The 19,390-nt window shown below is 41.2% G+C and overlaps 1 protein-coding gene across 4 annotated transcripts; it reads right to left on the bottom strand.

Moving 5' to 3' along the window:
- Positions 1-214: 214 nt before the first annotated feature.
- Positions 215-19,160, bottom strand: LOC148652523 (uncharacterized). Of its 4 annotated transcripts, none has more exons than XM_088599364.1 (6): positions 18,858-19,160; positions 14,754-17,463; positions 11,240-11,333; positions 10,212-10,261; positions 9,036-9,116; positions 215-7,445 (listed from the first exon to the last, which is right to left on the bottom strand). In XM_088599364.1, exons 2-5 carry the CDS (start codon positions 17,454-17,456, stop codon positions 9,066-9,068), a joined length of 2,898 nt encoding a protein of 965 aa, XP_088455490.1. In that variant the 5' UTR covers positions 17,457-17,463; positions 18,858-19,160; the 3' UTR covers positions 215-7,445; positions 9,036-9,065. The 4 variants fall into 4 exon arrangements, with proteins under 4 accessions (XP_088455490.1, XP_088455489.1, XP_088455491.1 ...); XM_088599363.1 differs by having other exon boundaries at positions 18,933-19,160; XM_088599365.1 differs by lacking the exon at positions 18,858-19,160 and adding an exon at positions 18,506-18,816.
- Positions 19,161-19,390: the final 230 nt, after the last annotated feature.

Genomic DNA, 19,390 nt, shown 5'->3' with positions numbered 1-19,390 from the left:
TCACTGAGGCTGTTTTCAGTCATCCTCAATGTATGCAACAGTACAAAAGACGTCCACTCACAAATCGGAAACAGAGAAGATCACAAAACCAGATCCAAAGCTTAAAATTATCTACAAAACAGCCCTTTGTTATGTAATGTTTTAACAAATCTTGAGAACATTAGTTCATGGACTTGTGTGCCTTACGTCTATACCACAAACTGGGAAAACAGACTGAAGATAAACACTTTATTTAACAGTACAATAATAATTACTTAAAAAAAATAAAAAGCCATAAAATACAATGTGTAAAGTGATTCTCCAAGTGGTTTCAGTTATACACAGTTACAATATAAAAAGGGTTATGATTTTTCCTTTTTTTGCCCAGATGCTTTCACTTTCAGCATGTTCTCCTAGCATCTGTCAGTTTCTAATGAACAACACAGTGTTCTATAGAGTTCTCCTGCTTAAAGGAATGTGGAGGAGACTGAAAGAAAGAGTAAAAAAAAAAAATATCCATTCAAAATGGAAATGTCACATAGAGGACAGAAATCAACAAGGAGAGCTGGCAGAACATTAGGGCAGTGTGATCTTTGGGTTCCAATTTTCAGCGTTAGTAGCATTCCTACATGTCTCCATGATCCATGATTACCCAAGACATCGCATCCTAAAGGCTGATGGGCATACAAAGGCCATCGGCCAAGCAGGGGCTCAGTCGGTTCTTTTAATTGCAAACTGAAGGGTTGCTCTCTGGTTTGCCATGAAACATATCTAGGGCTGAGTGAGCAAAACTTTTTTTTTTAACAAAACATCACAATTACAGCGACTCCTGTATTCCATTGTTCTATTACAGCTTATGGATTGCCACTGAGCTGAAAGTCACCACAGCGCCGTCAATGAAAGGCAGTCCATGGTTTTAATACAATAATGGGATTCTTTAAATCTTCATATTCATTTTAGAGGACTTTGTTGCATTTCAATATGCAACATTAAGTCATTAAAACATGATTTAAAAGAAAAATAAAATAATTCAACCACTATTCTCAGTTATTTCTTAATGAATGTAAAACACTCTGCAAACACCAAATCCAGATAAACAATTTGCCTGTCCATCACTAGAAAGTGTGGAATAAATTAAGGAAGTTCTCAGGAACCAATTTACTCTCAGGTCACAAGTTGTCCATTCCATGCTTTCTTTAAAACAAAAATACAGAAGAAACAAAACACAGTATCTTAGGTCTGCAATTCTGGTATCATGAACATAAAAAGCTTGGTCACCTTTTGTATTATACAGACATTGCCCTTGAGGCACTGCTAGAGAGGATGGCTAACGAGCAGGAATGAAATGCAGCTGAAAATGACAAATTCTGCTTGGCTAGAATTGTCAGGCTGAGCCATACTAAGAGCTTGCAGACTGATGGTTATGCCATTCCATGTCCATTCCTCCTGTACTCTCTCTCTGTTTAAATCAAAATAATCAGGAGGAAAAAAAATTAAACAATCCCTTTTATCCCACATTACTATCAATACAGTTTGATTTGATGAAGAGCGTCAGTAGGGAGAATAAATACAAGCTCAATTCCCTTGATGAGTAGGCATTCATTTGAATTAGGGAATAACCATTTTGTTATCTAACAATTTAAAATCCAGAACAGTCAGGAGTTGACAATATTTTAAAGTCTAGTTCATCTTTAACCTGTCAGTTCAATTTCACTGAGAAACAGTTTTAATTTCTTATACAGGTTGATTGTGGGTTTTACTAAGATTTCATATTGCTTTGATAAACCAAACTAATATAAAACCAAAAATCTACTAAATTGAACTAGAACATCTTGAGCAACGTGTTGGCAAAAAATGGGTTTACACAAATCAGTTCAACTCTTCTGGCAAAGCTGGGTAAGATCCTTAAAATTAGATTCTTCAAAATTTCTGCTTTTATTTCAAATCCCTCCATTTGACCACAAGATGAAAGAGGGACATGATCACAACAGAGAAGGTAGCAGAACTGACACCTTTGAGGTCAGAGCACTTCTTAAACTCAAATCTGAGAATATAAAAACCTGAATAAGTGCTCAACATCTTCAACATTTCAATACAAACATTGCACAACGATTATGCAAGTCAAAAGGACACTGAAAAAAATATATATACAGACAGAAAAAAAAGCTTTTGAACGGCAAATTCTCAAGCTTTTTTTAAAGGGGAAAATTCCAGTGTGCAGTTAGAATAAAACTGCTTCGTTGAATCCTCTTATTGAAGAACATTCAGCAATATCTCAGAATAAAAAATAGATTGAGAAGTTACACAAGGTGCCAAAATTACCTTTGTTCTATGGGGCTCAACCTTCAGATTCTCACAAGAAAAGACTGTTAAACACCTGGCAAGGCCTTGTAAGACCACATAAAAAGAGCGAGGAACTTGAGAGACAACTAGAACCGTTGGCTGTCAATTCTTTAGTGCTTCACTAAAAATAAAAAACTACCCAACTTGTAATGAGAAAAAGACAGCTATTGAATAAATTAAGACTTCCTAAACAAAACTGAACAGAAGCTACAGAATCATATAATCTTTACCTACTTCATGAACGCTCCAGTGACATATCCCTCACCAAGTGATTCATACATTTCATAAACAGAGGCCTGCTCATAAAAAATAAGCTGCAATCAATTGGAACTGTCATGGGCAGTTCATGCATTTTACCTCCTCCATATTTGGTGCTTAATGCTTAGTAATTCAACTGCATTGGCCGAGCTTCCTCATAATACCTGAAATCCTTTATAATCCAAACTGTTAATCAGTTTTTCACCCCTTCAAAATGTGCAGCACAAAAGCCAGTTAGTGATAATGGACTCCATTAATAATTAATTAGGAGGGCAACAGTGGGTTAATGTAGTTTTTTTTCACTGTTTGAAGCAATGCAAAACTGAAACAATTAAAAGAGTTACAGATACAGATGAAAGGGGGTCCTGCTGCCCATCTATCGGTACCTGTATGTGCTGCTTTCACAGATACAGCAGGAACAAATATTGACAACCACCATAACCCTATGCATAGAGCTGGGAACAACAACAGTCATGTTTCTTCATAAAAGTTTTCCAAGAAGCCAAAGATGGTTTCCTGGTTTTGCACTGTACTGAGAAAGCAGTCTCATCTAGATTATAAGGGTCCTTAAATTGAAGTGCCTTCTACTTTTGAAGTCATCACACCTTTGTCCTGTCTCTCTTGACAGTTTAGTACATTCTGGATAAGGCATGATTCTATGAAAACTAGAAACTACATTGACCTGCCAGCTACTTCTCAGATCTTGAGATGTAGCACACAAAGGTTCATTTTTCCCTAAACCAGATAAAACTAGTATCTGTGAGGGGATGCTGAGCCCAGGCACCAGGTGGACTGAATGGGATACGAAGCTGAAGATATTCCTGTTGTTTCCAATGAAGAAAACTACCCAGGCCCTAAAATAAATTATCTGAAATAACTTCCATTTGAACAACAAATGAAAAGAAATGACATAATACTAAAAATGGATACTTCCTTTCCAACACTTCAAATAACACCAAACGTAAATGTAAATCTGTTTGTGCCATCTTGTCCCAGAATGGATTCCGATATGTTGTATTGTGCAAATGTTATTCTATTTATAATGTTTTTGTGCTTTCCAAGTATTATATGTAACATGTTATGGTGACAATTTGTAATGGTTACAGACTGCTAAAACAGCACAACAGTTGTGCTTAGTGCTTTGTAAGTCCACCTGTTTTTCTGTGTGATTGCCTCCATCTTATTTTATACTTAATCTTACACTTAACTTGCTGTACAGTATCCCACTAGGATCAAGTGAAAGGTTTATTCCATGCTGAAAAGAGAAGAAAGGAAACAATGTTTTGGCTGTGGAGCCTTCTTCTGGTGTGTGTCTACTTGAACTACTTATCCCACTAGGATGTCTGGGCTGTTAAGACGCCTCTTTCTTCTTTCAAACTCCAGGTACTTCCACTGGCCTCAACCACATTCACTCCAGCTCTTTTAGAATCCCAGTTTCCACTCTGCACTTTAAACAGCTTTTCACCACATCTGACACCATTATTCTGCTATTCTGTTTAAAGCACATTTATACATTTAATGAAATTTCCCAAACTTCTGCACAGTACTGTAAAATTGATAACCCCATCAAGGGTGAAAAATAAAAAGACAACCGCCATATCTATGTATTTTTTCATCTTTCAAGCATAGGCCAAATTACTTCAAGTGTTATTTTACTGATTGACATGTTCTAGCTAACCTCCTTACACGATTAAAAACAATTGTGAAGTTATCATCAAGTCCTGCAGAAACAGGTGCTGCAGCATGAATGAATGATCTGTGACTAATAGCAGCCAGCCTGCAAACACCCCCTGACTGTCCACAGGCAGAACCAATTCTAAGAGGACCAAATAAGTAGGCTAGCAATCCACGTCTGTGGCTGAGCACTGACCAGGTTTTAGGTGTAAGTGATGGACTCAGAAGTACATTATAAGGGGTCAAAAACAAACTACGAGTTACGCTTTAGAGAGAAAACCTCCTGACACCACTAGAAACTGCAAGACTTTTATAAAAGCAGTAATATCAGAAACATTACCGCAACAACTCCACAGTGGCTCTGAATGTTTTCTTTGGGCTTTGTAGACATTGCTCTGCATGTAAACCACTTATTTACAACTGGAAAATTCACATGGCTTGTACTCCTGGGGCCACAGCAGAAATGCTCAGCTACAGCTCATAGGGGCTAGTCCCCACCACCGTTTACCTACACTAGCAGAGCTCAAGTGCATGCTTACAAAAATATTAGCAAAAATGGCAGCCGCACCAGTTGTTTACAGCTTTCACTGGGGTGAGTGAACAAAATCGAAATTATTCTGTAAGGCTGCAGACGTCTCAGTTACAGGACACTGAGAACTGCAGCTAACTTTCAATTTGTCCTTGGTAAACAGAGCAGAATTACTGCTGTACACCCCTTCTTCCAACCCGGCGTTGCAGTGTTTCCACCTGATGGATGGATGTATTGACATCACTGTGCACAAAGGAAAAATCAAATAAAACGGCATTGAGAATTACAGAAAGAAAAATTTATTTTGCACAGTACTGTCCTGTTTCCATCTGCCACCCAGGCTGAGTGATCTGATTTCAACTCCCAGAACTGGTTGCTGGCTTTCAGAGAATCCCCTATGCTACAAAAAGTTTTGAATACAATACAGACCTGCTGGCAATCATTTTTTTTTTTAAAGATGTGCTCACAAGAGAAAACAAAAGTAAGTCCTGCCAGTAATCAGTACAGCATGTGGTGAAAACTAGTGACATGCTGTACCATGTTCAACTTACAGACTGAGAAACACAATTCATGGTCAGTGTTGATACAAAAGCGCTCTAATGTTCTTCAAAAACAGGATCCAGACTGTTTTAAGTTCATTGTCAGTGGCTAGTGGAAATAAGGGGTGCTTGAAAGCACCAAAGCAGCTAAGGTAGCAAAACCAAAGCAGAGCTTTCCAACCAAGATTTTCTTTAATATAAAAAATCCCTTTCAGAGAATTCCCGCTGAAACAGGAATGGATTAAATCCAATTTAGAATCTGCACACTATTTGTAATTGACACACACCGTAATGGTTGCTAACTCAGTTTCCATCAGGGCTTTGACCTTCTGCCAAAATAAAACCTACCATCTTATCACTGGGCTTTGCAATTTGGTAATCTAAACATTTTCATTCAACTATATTAATTTCCTAAGAAAAACATAATTCTAATTATGAAATCATGGTAAGATCTAATGTCTAAATTAGTGTGACATCAATGTTTTCGATCCTTTTGCATATGATAAGTTATTAAAAAGAGGGCTGCAGCTAGCTAGCCTCTTGTAGTAAAGATTCCTGACATCTCTCACACATCCATAGCAAAAGTGGAGAGGCAAAGATGGAAGCGACTATTTCTAAAGGGCAATTATAAGAAATAATACAAAACTTATGGGAGACCTTCCCTACGGAGAGAACCAACATCCAGCACTTCAGGCCAAATACCTCCCATTGTCAGTGTAGTTAAAACCCAGGTTGCTTTCCCCATCAGATGCAGGGAAATTGACAGGGAAAAATAATCTAAAAAATATCTGACAGGGAAATTGGGCTATATAACCATGTCAAAATTCCTAAATATTTCTCCTATTTAAAGCAATTATTTCTTCTGCAGGGTGTCCTAAGACATTCAACAAGTTTTTCTTGCAGTTCAGCACCATTTGTCTTTGTTGTAAGTTTTAAGTAAAAAAGCTTATTAGAAAAAGAAGAATGGGATGTATAATATCCAAATTATTAAATGTCCAATTTACAGTCTCCTGATTGACCGTGTTAACACTGATCTATATTTCTACCTGCAGGTGAAGAGGTAGATTTCCTATTAATTAAGAACAAACATCCCAATGTTTACTACAGCACTTAGCTTTACAAACTTCCATAAATGCTAAAAGAAACACTCAAAATATAAACATGCCTAAGAGCTAAAACTCTAACCTCTATCTCTAAGGAATCTGAGGCAATACATTTCAACAGTGACATATCAGAATGACACCTATCTGAGTAAAGAGTCAAGGCACAATTGCACTAAGGCTATTGGAAGGGCTGAAATTCATAGTTTTCATATTAAGCAGCAGGAAACAACTCTGATATTATAACCAGGTTTTACACTGTAACAATGGAGAGTCCAAATCAGTTCAAAGAAATATTCTCGGTTTCAGTCTTTTTTTTAAAAAAGAAAACCCGCTTTTAAACTTGTACATTTAACCTATCACTGCAAATTAAGGACACAAATAAAAAAACATAAATAAACCTAATAAATAATTCTACATCAGACTTACTAATATCCAGAGCTAAGTGATTTTCCTTTAATTAAAATACATTTCAGCTTAAGAAATCTCGGAGAGGGATTATTTACAGCTCTTACAGCAATTTCATATGACAGCATGTCTACTAACACAAAATAAAGAGCTAAATTTAAAAAGCATTGTGCATGATGTCTGCCTGGGCCAAGCATCTTATCATTCATGGTGCCTTAACTTTTTTCAGGCAGTATTCAAAATCCAAGGACTTAATATATCAATTTTAACAACTGATGTTTGGGCAGCATATATTCCCTTCTTTTCAGTTCATTTCAAAACTGGGAACAAAATCCACCACCCACCCAAAGGAAATGTACCACCAATTTATTTTTGGAAAAGTTATCATTCAGGAAAGTCGACTTCTCCGAAGGCTGGAGACAATTCCAAAAGCCACGTTCGCCCTGTTCGAGTAGCCAGCCGTGAAGGGAAAAAGTCTGAATTAAGGTCTGTAGGTGTTTGCATTCAACCAAACCCTCGCAACCCAACCTAAGAACATTCTTTCTATACTGTCAAATTCATTGGCAGCCACTGGAGAGGACGTCGCCTGCAGACTGTCACAGAGATGGAGTTTATCTGAGAAAGAGACAGAGGAAATTACTTATTAAACAGGCAGAAGGCGAAAGGATTTCTCCGCAAGCTAAAAAAGAAGAAAAGCAGACACGGCAAGGTTCAATGGCGGAACCATGATGGTGGCTTAGAAATAACAAAAAAGTAATTTTTCAAAAGCTTCCGCAGCAGACAAATCAGCCTGTCGCCCGTTGAGCACTTCCAAGCTGCCTGCCCAATAATGGTACTCATTCAGAAGTCAGGCTGAGAGCACTGACCAGCGTGAGTCCAGACAAGGCCCTAAGCAGACTGTAAGTAGAAGTCCCAAGGGGACAGAGCTCAGGTGGCCAATAGCTGGAGCTGAGTAGGCAGGAGGCATAAAAGGAGTCTCCTGAAGGCATCTGGTCTTGATCTCACTTGTGACAACCATTACGTTACGGTTCTCAGTTTAATCTTTTTCCAAACTTCACACACAGCTGTGACTGAGTACATTAGATAACATACTATCTACACGCCACCACCCCATGTATAGCTCTGCCCTTAGATGAGCATCTTCTATTTCAAATAAATCTATTTAATTGCATAAAGTACAACAGTATTACGATAGTCACTCTGTGATAAAATGCAAAATAAAGATGGGGAAGAGATAAAACTTAATAATGTGCCATTAGGTTTTTATTTAGATTGCGACTTAAACAATGCTACTGAAACACATTCAAAATAAAGGATAGCATGGAGAACATCACCTTCAGAATAATACATAACACCCTGCTCTCCATCACTAAGGATCCCATAACACTTAGACATGAGAAAGAAACCTAGAACCATCTACCCTTAAATGCAATTCCCCGCTGGGTAATGTGCCAGCTGCCCCTCTTCACAGCAGATCAGGTGGAGAAGTGAGAAACTGCTTCACTAGATGAACTCAAGTAGATGATTACTGAGGCTAGACTGCATGAACCCCAGATAGAACTTCTAACTAAGATACCGCAGTTAACACCTGTAATCATAAGAACACTGCCATGGGGTCTTTAATGAACGAGGAGTGAGAAGCTCAGTTTAACACCTCATTCAAAGCACAGCACCTCCTGCAGCACAGTGTGCCAAGTACCCATATCGGGACAAAGGTTTAGAAATTCCACTCCAGAGGGAAGAGTGCCACCATCTCTGGTAGGCATCATCTCTCTTGTGCCAGTGTGAGGCTCACAGCAGCGAGGTGTGCCAATTCACAAAATCAATTCCAAATGGCAGACTGACAAGCCATTAATTTGGACAATTTGGAGAAACCAGGAAGTCAAATTTTTTTTACTTGCAGGAGGGTTTCGCTGACCACAAATTTACAAATAAAGGAATAAATATCTACCTACAGTACCTATAGGATGAAGATCAAATAAAATGACTTCTAATATTTTTTTCTCTACCAAAGCTTTCAGCCTACCATGGAGACCACAGAATCTCATTTCATTACTGAACACTTGCTCTTCAGTGTCACTTTGGAAGATGTGGAATAGCATGCACTGAAATTCCCCAAACAGCAGCCACCGTTTTTCATCGTCTTTGTGGTGTGCTTTTCTGAGGTTATGAGTAAATATATTCCCTGTGATTCTATTAGCTGACCTTGCATAGCTTCTCCTTTGCTTGACTTCATCACCTGCTTTCCAGTCTGTTCACAGAAGCAGACCCTTTGAAGGATTTGTTCTGGTGAGGGAAAAAAAAAGACGCAGTTAAAAGCCACATCAAATGGATCTCGTCTCGGCAAGCATGATGTCTTTCCTGCTATTTAACATGTATTTGGCAAACAATCTAAACTACTTTAAGCCTAAAAAAATACTGTAACATTAAGTTTAGTTGTCGAATTTAGGAGTGCAGAATAAATTGCATCATGCCAGAATTCCGATCAGGCAACATTTTGTCCACCTGTTATAATGCAATCTGCATGCCGAATCAGGCTTTCCTGTTGCGAAACTGCACTCGTTAGAAAAGAGTGCGTGGTGCACTTGGCTAATTTAGAAGGTCCCACAAGCAAATCAACGATAATTATCAAGGTACCGGAACACAAGCTTTGTTTTAACTCAAAGCAAAAAAAAAAGTTTCACAAACTCTCTACTAGGTTAGGAAATGAAGTGAAAGAAACATCAACACTAAAATTACTTTCAGAATAGCATTTTCAGAATTTTTATTGTTTTCAGAAAAGCAAAATAAAAGCTCTTCAAAGTACACTAAAGGAACATACATACAAATGTGTACACATTTGCACTGAAAATTCACACCAAAGTTCCAAAGGAGTTCACAATTTCATAATTATTCAAGATAATCGCTATAATGTAGAGTTAAACAGGTGTCTTGTTACATATGAAGAGATTAATAAAAATGGTCAAAATCTAGCACTGAAAAAACACATCAGACAGGGCTCTCAAAATACCAACAAGAAAGAATTTCAAGAGACTCAAGAAAATGGTGCAACATTTTAATCTACAGATCCAATTTTCTGCAACAGTAAAAATAATGACTGATTACATCATGGAAAAAAATCTGGGTTGGGCTGATATAGCTGTCTAACCTCAAACAGAGATTTTAAGATACTCCGAAGACAAAAAGCAAACAGTAATATTTCCACTTCTGCACTCTGGCCCTCCCCCATATTGTTAATAAGCACCTTAAGGACTGTGTTTCTTGGACAGTTTAAGCAATCAGTCACAGAGATGGAACCACAAATTTCACTATAATAATGTGGCTAATTGTACAATATCAGTAATGGAAAACCTGATAATTCACAAGTGGTATTGATATTACCTTGTGCTTTGTACATTTCATTGAGAAGTTTTCTTCGTTGAGAACACAATCTGGGAAGACAGGAAAAAAACCAGGAAGAGAATTAGGAAACACTGGTAACGTTTCAGCACAGATTGCATCAGTGGAAGGCTGACCTTCTCACGCTGAAGAACACAAACCGGCATCAACTGAGCATGTCACCTTGGTAGGTCACAACAGCAGAGCAAAGGTATGACAGGAAACTCAGGTCTGACTTGCAAAAAGAAAAAAACAGGTTCAGTCTGTTTAAACTAGATCTGTACCCTTCCGCACCACAGGTGCAGGCTCAAACGTGTTTGCTGTACCTTTCTCAAACATTACTCAGTGCAGCTGTTAAGAGATCATGTCTTACATCAACTGCGAAGGTGTGTCCTCCTCAACTACTTTCCTGAGACTTATTAATCACCAGGCTTGTCTCAAGCATTTCAAACTTAAGGGTCCTGGAAGTGCGGCTGTGCATGTGTATCAGAACCTTCTCCAGAACGAGACTTATACTGGATATCTATTTACATTTGAGCTGCACAAAAACGCTTTGTTTTGCTAAAGAGGAAGAACATTATTGACTACTCAATGAGCTCTCTATGCAGAAAAAATGAAAAGAAATATTCAACTGGCAAGAGAGAAAAGCAGTTCCTCACCCAAGACACCCCACCTTAGCATGTCTGTTTGTTGGTTTCTACAGAGCTGACCACCTAATTTACTTGATTGAGCTCATTTTAATTATTCAACAATTCTTCTTCTACCAAGTCCTGTGTTTTTGGTTAAATATTGTAATTATCTATTTGAATACTTGTTTAATTACACAAATAATTAATGCAATGATGAATTAAGTAGCTTCCAGAATGAAAATGTGAAGACTGGATTCATGAAAACCCCTGTCCTTTCCAATGCAAAACTGCTCTTCCATTGAAACTGTCCCCTTTTCCTGAATGAACACTGAAAAACAAACACAGGAGCAAATGTTCGTATGGCTTTACTGTTCATTCATCTCTCTTGCCCACCACACTTACCTGACTGAGCTGCACAAGTGTAGTGATATTTGCTCGGACACCCTTTGAAGAAGCAGCCCAAGGTGGCGCCTGTTCGATGGCATAAGGAACACACCTAAATAATGACAATTCAAACCATCTACCATTAGGAGCAGTGGAAAGCAACACTCGACAACCAACAACTAAAGCAGCATTAATCACAAGATATATATGGTATATGACCAGATTCACTGGCCACTGAACACTGTAAAGCAATGGGACTAAGGCCGGGATTAACCCACTCGGGGACACTGTTAGAATCCACTGTCCCCTGGAGTACTTGTGCCAGTGTGACTTAAGAACAGTTTTAGTCTCCTTTTCAAATTACCCTCCAAGAACCAGATAACTTGGGAGTCCCGCAGATGGGACTCATCAGCTTACCATTAAGTATTTCATCACACTCTCCCCATCTGAAATAGCCAATAGCGTTTTTTTCAACTGAATGAAAATGAGGAAGTGTAGGCAGACTCCTCTGACCTGCCCATGTTTGGGAAACACTCATTCTAAAACATCAGTCTGCACAGCCCCAGACAAGAACTGGAGAAGGGGCATGCACCACACCAACGGCTTGTGTGCCTCCTGGTGGCAGGGCTGACTGTGGCACTAAGAGCTGAGAGAGCCCTGCAGAGGGTTGTCAGCCTACCTTTGGTGGCGCTCCACCAGTTGTGTGCCCCACCTACCATGCATAACTCTGAAGGGACACCTTCAAAAAATGTCATATGAGACAATAATAGGTTTTAAACAAGAATATACCGCCAGGCAAAGAATTGACAAACTCAATAATTAAGGACACTGACAGACAAGAGACCAGGAACCACCTGGGAAATAGAAAATAGGCATTACATACTGGAGTAGACAGGTCATAGTAATCTCCACCCAAAATATTAATTTATAAGACGTTCTTAGTTTGTGCTCATTTCTGGCCTCTTTTGATTTCTTTATAGGGAGAGATTGCCCCTTTGGGGAATAAAAACACATAAAAGCAACTGGGGAATAAAAACACATAAAAGCAACTTTTTGCATCATTGCAAAACTGTTCTAATAGTGATTCACACCTTTTTGTTCTGAATTAAGCATTTACAAAACTGCAACTATAAATGTTTCAATATGTAACCAAGTCTTACGAGGAGATAGACAAACTAGGGGATATTACAAATATTATATTAGAGGTTAATATGAAATAATCACTTATTACAAAAGGACAGTTAACTATAAAACACAAAACGTTACTAAACCAGTATTGAAAAAATATCGTACAGTTCATTTCACCTTACACATCAGATGGCAACCTGTACCTTACCTTAATGCACAACATCTTTACTACTACTTTCTTGGGCCAAGTCAGTAAAAGTGGATTAACTCAGGTTTAAAATAAAAGTAACAAAAGAGAACAGTGATTTTTTTTTAAATATGGGACTCCATATTTAACCTAAAAATTTTTGTTTTCAGAAAAGGCTGTAAATTACAATACAGCATCTGTTCCTGCATCCACATAAGGGCCGGCATTATATATCTTGGTGATATACACACAGTACTCTTCTTAATAAACTGTGTAATACAGCTTTAATTTAGATAAGCAATAAAATCGTTCTTTTTGGTTAGGGGAAAGCCTTATGCAAAGCAAAGGGATGTTTTTTTTAATCAACGCTGGATTAAGCAAACATTTGATCACTCTATTGGTAGCTCATGCAGCCATGTAGTTCTGCAACATGAACAACAGATTGCATTGAGATAAAGCAAAGTACACAAAAGCCAAGTGGAAAGTGATTTTTGACACACATCCGAACATTGATGTCTCATTCATTTAACACCTTATAATGTGAATCAGGCGCCACTTCCTGTTCTAAGATAAGTATTCAAGGTAGACATGAAATCTTCAAAGACTGAAAAGGAGGCTGGTTAAGTCTAAGGCATCTAAAAACACAGGCCTTAGGGTAATTCGTCATCTCCATTCTTTAAGCAGCAACTTAAGCAGTTGAATTAATAAAGAAAGTAGTTAATGAAAAATTAGACTGAAGTAGCTGCAGTATGCTATCAAAGATTCCATTCCTAAAAAACAAAAAGGCCTTTTTGCTAACTGACACTGTGAAAGAGTTGAATGCAATTTCAAAAACTTTTTTCCCCTTTTATAAACCCTGAAGTGAACTGTAGTAAATGCTCACATGCAGCGCTCTGAAAAACCATGGTTTTGTCAGCTCAGAGTTAAAAGCATCTTGCCTTTTTTTAGCTAATGGGAAATTAAGCTTTGTTAGCTATGCAGAAAATGTCTTCCAGCAGCATTATTTTCATTAAAGAAAACACATATTAACACACGCTGGGAGTCAACAAAACAAAAACTATATTACTGACTATATGACTAATACATCTATGCAGATTCATTCCTAATAAGATGACATTTAGCTGGATTGTACACAGTAAGAACAAAGGTTACAAGTGAGAGTATGCTATTCAACAACATTTGCTCATTTGAATGTTATCACACTATTGAGCTGAGCATTTTCAAGATGGATCTTGACAGATCCCAGCATTGCTGGGCAGTTGTACACAGTCCACACTGCCTCTAAAGAACAAGAGGTTGTAACCTGGAAACTGTGACACAGAACACAAATACTGTGCAACAGGAGTCTGTGTCCCTGTAATCTCTGTCCCTGGTACCTTTACACATGGTGTACTAATATTTAATGGAGCCACAGTACAGTGGGCCTCCACTGTGGCTTCAGTAAATATGCTAAAATGCAAGACAGTAACTTTCTGGCGTGAGCATTTCGTAAGAGTGAAAAAGCAGATGTGCTACCAAGGAGTACAAAACTAAAACAGCCCATCCATTTTTTTTACGATACACAAATGGCTAAGAACACAATACACCCTTACCAGAACATGAACCTCAGATAAGGACAATAAGAAAACAAGGTCCATTAAGATCATTTAGAATGATCAAATGTTTTAAATTAACATAAGCAAAGCTTAGTCCTATTTCAGTCACAACTGGACCAGGCCAGACAAATTACAGATTTCTGAAAAGTGAACATTAGCAATCCCCCATAAGGCTCTGATTCACCACTCTAAAACACTGTCACTTTTCTTTCTGAGGAGGGGACATAACTAAAATGTGAGAGGGACCGCAAACTTTCAGAACAGCTATCCGAGACATAAAGAGCATCAACAGCTGCAGCAATTTATGACTGCGACAGACATCACAAACCAGGACTGAAACAGAAAAATGTTACCAAATTATAAAGTGACTAACTGGGAAACTGAAATTAATTTTTACCCAGAAACCTGAAGAGCTTATGGAGAGCAAAATTCCTGTAACTGTGCACACAATTACACTTTCTCTCAGACTCAAACAATAATACTGAACCAAGATGTTTCACGTGCAGCATTTAATTTTGGATCACTTACCTCCCCACGTGCAAACCAACTCCATCTTCCTCAACCGACTTGCACATTGAAAAGCGACATGAAACCTGCCACCTACACTACGAGCGGATCTTACCGTTTCTTGCGCGAGCTTTGCAGCCTCTTCTAACCCATAGAGCTTTCCTTTCACCAGGTAGACGCCCGCGGCCCATATCCCACAGTCCTCGTGAAGCCAGTACTCGCGGGTGTCCAACGGGACCACAGGAGGGCTGTACCAGTCTTCGGCGCTGGAGTCCGTCTTTGGCTTTTTTGCCACTGGGCTGCGCACGCAGTCGCCGTCGCTAGCCCACCTGCGGCGCTTCGAGGACTGAGCCCCTCGGAGGAGCCTGGCGGTTGAGGATTCGGCAGCCTGGCTCCGCTTCCTTCCCCTGGCGCTGCACGAGGAGTCCGAGTCGCTGAGGTCGTCATCCTTGAGGCTCTGCAGCCCGGCGCGGGGCTTTGGGGACGGTTTGAAGCCCTCGGGGTAGTAGGGTCCGTGCAGATCTCCCAGGTCCATCGCGTTGGCAGATTTGCCGCACAGGCAGCAGACCAGGTGGCTGCGCCACTTCCAGTCACTGTTCAAACGGCCCAAGAGCAGGCAAGAGGTGGTGGGAACAGCGCCAGACATGAAAGCCGGCCCTGTCTGCGCTCTTCCTTTCTTAAGCCGCACTTTCTCCTCCTCGGGGTAGTTGATGACTGTGCACATGGCATATTCTTTGAATTCCAGCCGTATATAAGGAGAGAAACTGTCCGTTTTCACGTCCCTTTTCTCCTCTTTATAGTTAACGTACTTCAGCTTGATCTCAGGCTCTTTTGGAGAAAACATGGAGGACTGCCCCATTTTGCGTTTCTTCCTCTTCCGCTTGGTGACGCGCGTTTTCCTTGCAGAAGCCGTTTTCTTGTTGCCCGGTGAATTTTTAGGGAGCACTGGGGGATTCTTCTGACATGCCTTCAGCTTAGGCAAGGCTCTGAGGTTCTGTTTTTCGGGGGAGTGTGTACGATCGAATTGACCCCTCCTTTCCCTCACTGCTTTGGGCGTGTGAGCAGGGGACTCGTGTGAATTCACACCACTGCGCAGAGATATGGAGACATTTCGGTGTTTCTGATCTGAGGTAGACTTCTTGCTTTTGAGCCTGTCTGCACCAGCTTTGTCAGGACTGTCCTTCTGTGAGGCTGCTGCATTTAGACAGGGCTCTTCTTCTGGGCCAGGTAACTTCTCTTGGCCATCTTGGCTCGTGTCAGATTCCAAGACATCCTCATGTAAACTTACCTGGTCTTCCTGATGTGTTTCTGTGGTCAGAGGTTTTGAACCGGAATTTTTTTTAGTGGAATGGAAGTTAGCAGATGCTTTATGCCTCGATGGGGTAATGTTTTGCACAATCTCCTCCAACCTTCTTCCCCTCTGGGAACGAGGAGGAAGTTTTTTCCTCGCGAACAATCTCTCCTCGGCCAAGACGTTGCCATTCAGCAAGAACTCTCCAGATGTTTGCTGATTAACACACCCCTTTCCCTCGCTTTCAGAACTAATTTCTGACGGCTCACCGCAAAGGTTCGACAGCTCCCCAGGCAGCTCCGCTATACTGTCTGGCAGCGCCTGTACCCCATTAGCGATGGCCAGATCTTCAGTCACTTCACTTTTCTTGCTACATCTGTCCTGCGCAGCAGTCAAGCTCTCCACACAGGCTACAGTAGATTCAGTCTCAGCAGGATCAGCACTCAACTCCCCTTCTCCTACACTCTCCTCCACTGTGTCAGCAGCTCCGTCCACTGATGAATTCTCAAAGCTGGGAGAATTCAGCGTCTGGGGAAAGACAGTAATATCTTCCATCTTATCCTGAGAGGTAGCAGGGGACCAGTCTTCTTCTAAAGGACTATGGTATTCCCCATTTGCAGGACTACGCAACACATTTCTACAGCTCGGACTATCTTGCGAAACTACAGGCTCTTCAGTCCTTGAAATCACAACTAACACCTCAGAGTTGCACAGGTTTTTCTCCCCCTTCATGTGCACTCCAGCTTGGATCTCTTCCACCTTTTCCTCACAGATCCCTACATCCGGTGACGCACTGTCAGTACCATTGTGCATGTGGCCACCCTCATCTTTTTTCGGGGACAGCGTGCCCTCGGGGCAGCGGTCTCCAAGCTGTGGCTGGAGCTCTGCCACGTCCAACGGCCCCACGTCCATCCTCCCGTTCTGCCCACGCGCCAGCTCCGTGGGGGCAGCGCCCTTTCCACACTCATGCGCAGGAGTGTCTGTCGCCGCCCCGGTGGTCTGCTCTACCTGAGCTCCACCCGCCGGCCTCGCGCTGTTCTGCAGAACCTGGCATTCACCCGCCGCACAGAGGCGGCCGTCGGCCTCCCAGTCTTCCTTAGAGTCCGCCTCGCCCTGCGAGACCAGAGCCCCGGGTTCACACTTGGGAGAGAGACAGGAAAGCTTCTGGTGGACCGGAGGGCCGCGCAGCTGGGGAAGGGGCGACAGAGAATCGCGAGGGGTAAACACGTGAGACCGGCTCACGTACGACAGCGTGACCGTGGTGTTCGAAAAGGCATCGTCGGGCTGGATTTGATCGCTTGGGTGCGGCGCACGCTCGGAGCTGTTTTCCTGGAAGACCCCTTTGCTGCCTGAATTGATGCTGTACCAGCTGGGAGCACTGACCACGTGTAAGGCTTCCATTGGGCTGTTCTTCAACAGGCTGTCTTTGTGTTTCATCGTCAGGTCATAGACCGTAGAGATACTGCAGGGGGCCAGGTCTTGCTGAGGATGTAAACCATCTGACTGGCTGGAAGGAGGGGGGTCCATATCAGCTCTGAAACAAGATATACACATCTATAAACACAGACATACGGCCCAAAAACATCTTCAGTGGCCAAAAACCTGATGTACACCTACTTTACAAATCTTGCATTAAAAAATATAATTTATACCCATTTGTCCCACAACTGGTATAATTTTAAAAAGTCCTCTTTCATCACCAGTGCTCATAAATATGAAGCATTTAGCTAAATTACACAAGATACAGACAATTGTTGCCAGTGAATTTCTCTAAAACAATTAGAACATTGATTCAAATTTTTTTGACAAAAGTGAAATCCTGGGCTTAGAGGTTAGCTCTAGAAAACAGTGTTATTACTTTTTTTTTTTAATTAAGAACCTGAAAAAAGTTCCCAGGATGATTACAACTGCAGAGTACTACAGCTCAGGCATTTAATGAACGGGTAGGTAGTAGGGAGACAAGGAGGAAGATTAATCAACAAAGCGCCAGAAAAATTACTTACAACGAGGTATCCTACAAACCGTGGTTATTTCTGAAATATCACACTCGATTCGAGCTTATGAATAATTAAACGTTTTGTTCTTGTGGAACAGGCCTACATAACATGTCCCGGTGCAGCTATTACAAAGAAACAGCAATATATCCGACAAAAATACGCGACAGGAATCTCACTACGAATCTGAATAAAATCTCTCATCAAAGGCCTATTAGGCTATTCTGTACGGAAATCAAGATAATACTTCGGTTAAAAACTACGATTAATAGACATAGAACAGTATATGCGGTCACGCTCATCACACAAAAGCGACTACTTCTCTCCAGTTCAGACGAGCTGTGTCACACTTCTCAGGGGAACATCAACAAAATAGTAATTATCTTAAAAAGGGAAGCACATCCGTCTGATACCTTCTTATCCTACTTGAAGTAAACGTTAAAAAGACGGAGGGAGACACGTTCGCAGTTAAATAACTGGCGGTAGTACAGCATCATGAGCTATCTGCCCTAGTAAAGCCGTGACGAACCTAGTGGGTCGTGTTTTAATTCTTGACAATAAAAATAAAGACGTAGCAGACACCTCTCTGTTGCACCCGGCGCGGCTGCCGGACACTCGGGCTGCTGACAGCGGCGTGGGAACAGTGTGGGGCTGTTTAAAAACCCAGCATCAGTCCCGGCTCTTCAGCGGTAGGGCTTCCTGGACAAAGTGTGCGCTAGGTTCAAAAGCGGCCAGGCGACCCCGAATTCTGACATGGAGATATACAAACTGTTGGGAACACCGCGGACTTCACGGAGGCAGGACGGAGACCTAAACGCTTCTGTCTGCGCCTTATCGCCGGTCTGTCGCGAGCTAGGCCAGGGCTACACTAGGCCCTCCGCGGCTGAAACAAAAGAAGCAGACAGAGCGTGTGTTGTCTGAACGAGAAACTTACCGAAACGATAAGGGGAGAGAGAGAGAGGGGGAGACAGAACAGGGGAGAGGAGGGGGGTGGGGGGTTAAAACGTACAATTTAAACAGGATTCAGCGGCAGCCCACATCTCGCTCCCGGTTCTCTCTCTTCCTGACGATCCGCACACCGCAGCTCTTGGATCGCAAGATCTCTGTGCTCCGGAAAAAGAGAAAAAAAGATGAGGGGGAAAAAGCCGTACTTCTGTAAAAAAAAAACAGATTGCATACAACCCCCCTTCGCGTGAGCTGCTGCACTCCGAGCACAGTCAGCTGGTGTAGCCACAGCGGGGCATGATGGGACAGACACACAAAGAGGGGTGGGATCTGAGCGAAACGAGGTTTTATTAATTTAGTGTGGATGTTCCTTGGTGCTTACTACAGTCATGCATTCGGATGGATCAGATACAAATGGAACAAAAATACACATAGCTGTTGAACATATCAGTTGTTTAGTGTCACGTCTGTTCAGTATTTAAGGCATTAAACATGCTGTATTATATGTCACGGTTCGGTTAC

The sequence above is a fragment of the Lepisosteus platostomus genome, chromosome 11 (assembly GCF_059453375.1).
Source record: "Lepisosteus platostomus isolate fLepPlt1 chromosome 11, fLepPlt1.hap1, whole genome shotgun sequence".
Classification (NCBI taxonomy): Eukaryota; Metazoa; Chordata; class Actinopteri; order Semionotiformes; family Lepisosteidae; genus Lepisosteus; species Lepisosteus platostomus.
Note: the sequence above shows the minus strand (reverse complement) of the source record. Positions and strands in the feature narration are given on the sequence as shown.

Excerpts from the sequence above, each read along its gene's own strand:
- LOC148652523 (XM_088599364.1), bottom strand. The coding sequence starts at position 17,456 with ATGGACCCCCCTCCTTCCAGCCAGTCAGATGGTTTACATCCTCAGCAA. Across the intron at positions 11,334-14,753 it reads CAAAGCTCGCGCAAGAAACG|GTGTGTTCCTTATGCCATCG; the intron begins GTAAGATCCGCT and ends GTCATTATTTAG. Across the intron at positions 9,117-10,211 it reads TGAAATGTACAAAGCACAAG|AACAAATCCTTCAAAGGGTC; the intron begins GTAATATCAATA and ends TTCCCTCACCAG.